The 966-nt window shown below is 63.4% G+C and overlaps 1 protein-coding gene across 1 annotated transcript; it reads right to left on the bottom strand.

Moving 5' to 3' along the window:
* Positions 1–7: 7 nt before the first annotated feature.
* LOC110594924 (angiotensin-converting enzyme-like) lies at positions 8–866 on the bottom strand (the record flags this gene model as incomplete). Its single annotated transcript, XM_021709162.1, has 3 exons — positions 693–866; positions 327–425; positions 8–130 (listed from the first exon to the last, which is right to left on the bottom strand). Coding segments are annotated over exons 1-3 (341 nt in total), but the record flags the coding sequence as incomplete, so codon positions are not given.
* Positions 867–966: the final 100 nt, after the last annotated feature.

Below are 966 nucleotides of genomic sequence, written 5' to 3' on the forward strand. Positions count from 1 at the left end.
CACACACCGGAGCTTGGCGCCTGCCTGCTTGGACTGGTAGATGTCACACTGGTGCAGCGGGCCAGTGTGACCCGCCTCCCTGCACAGGGCCTGGTGGAACTGGAACTGCAGCACAAAACTCACAAAGTACCTGCAAGCACAGGGTGGGCATCAGGGGTCCTCTCCAAGGCCCTGGCCAGCTTCTTGCAGGGCAGAGGTTGGACCGGAGTCTCAAGGAGACAGGGCCTGGGGGGCTGGAGAGCGTGGGGCCCAGCCCTGGGGATGGGGCAGCTAGGATCGCCGGAGGAGGGGGTGCTTGGGAGGACAGAACTCGGGAGACCCAGTACCTGATATACGGTGTCACGCTTGGGACATGAAACTTAGCTCCCGCGTCAAAGTGGGTTTCGTTTCGGAGGACGGGCGGGCAGATCCCCTGATACTTGGTTCTGGAAGAGGGCAGTTCAGTCGCCTTAGGGTCCAGGGCTGCACACAGACTGGCTTAGCACAGCAGAAAAGGCATCCCTGCTGGCCAACCCTTCCCCCTCCTAGGGAATGGGGAAGACTTCCTGGAGGAGGGAGTTTCCAGCAGGAAAGAAGGCCAGGGTCCAAGGAGGGGGCGCCATCAGAGTGGAGAGGTCAGGGCCTACTGGGGCGGAGGCGTCGGCTGGTGGGAGGCTGGGCGGGCCCCTAGGCTAGGCCCGCTCCCTCCTCACCGGAGGTACCACCAGTCGAAGTTGTAGCGGGAAGGGGGCGTGCGCCCACTGAAGACCCCCCAGCGCCACTGGTCCACCAAGTAGCCAAAGGGCAGGAAGGCAATTTTTTCCAGCGCCATCTTTAGCAGGTAGTTGATGTCGCTTTCTGTCCGCAGATGAGACAAGAGAGGGCGGAGGTTGGGAGGGCAGAGGGAGGGAGGCTGGGCAGACGCAGAGGGCGAGGCCCATCTTGGAGGCCTGGGACCCCGCCTGGAGGAGAAACGGGAGCGCCCGC

Source organism: Carlito syrichta, unplaced genomic scaffold (genome assembly GCF_000164805.1).
Source record: "Carlito syrichta isolate Samal-C Ts95f unplaced genomic scaffold, Tarsius_syrichta-2.0.1 Scaffold169051, whole genome shotgun sequence".
Taxonomy (NCBI): Eukaryota; Metazoa; Chordata; class Mammalia; order Primates; family Tarsiidae; genus Carlito; species Carlito syrichta.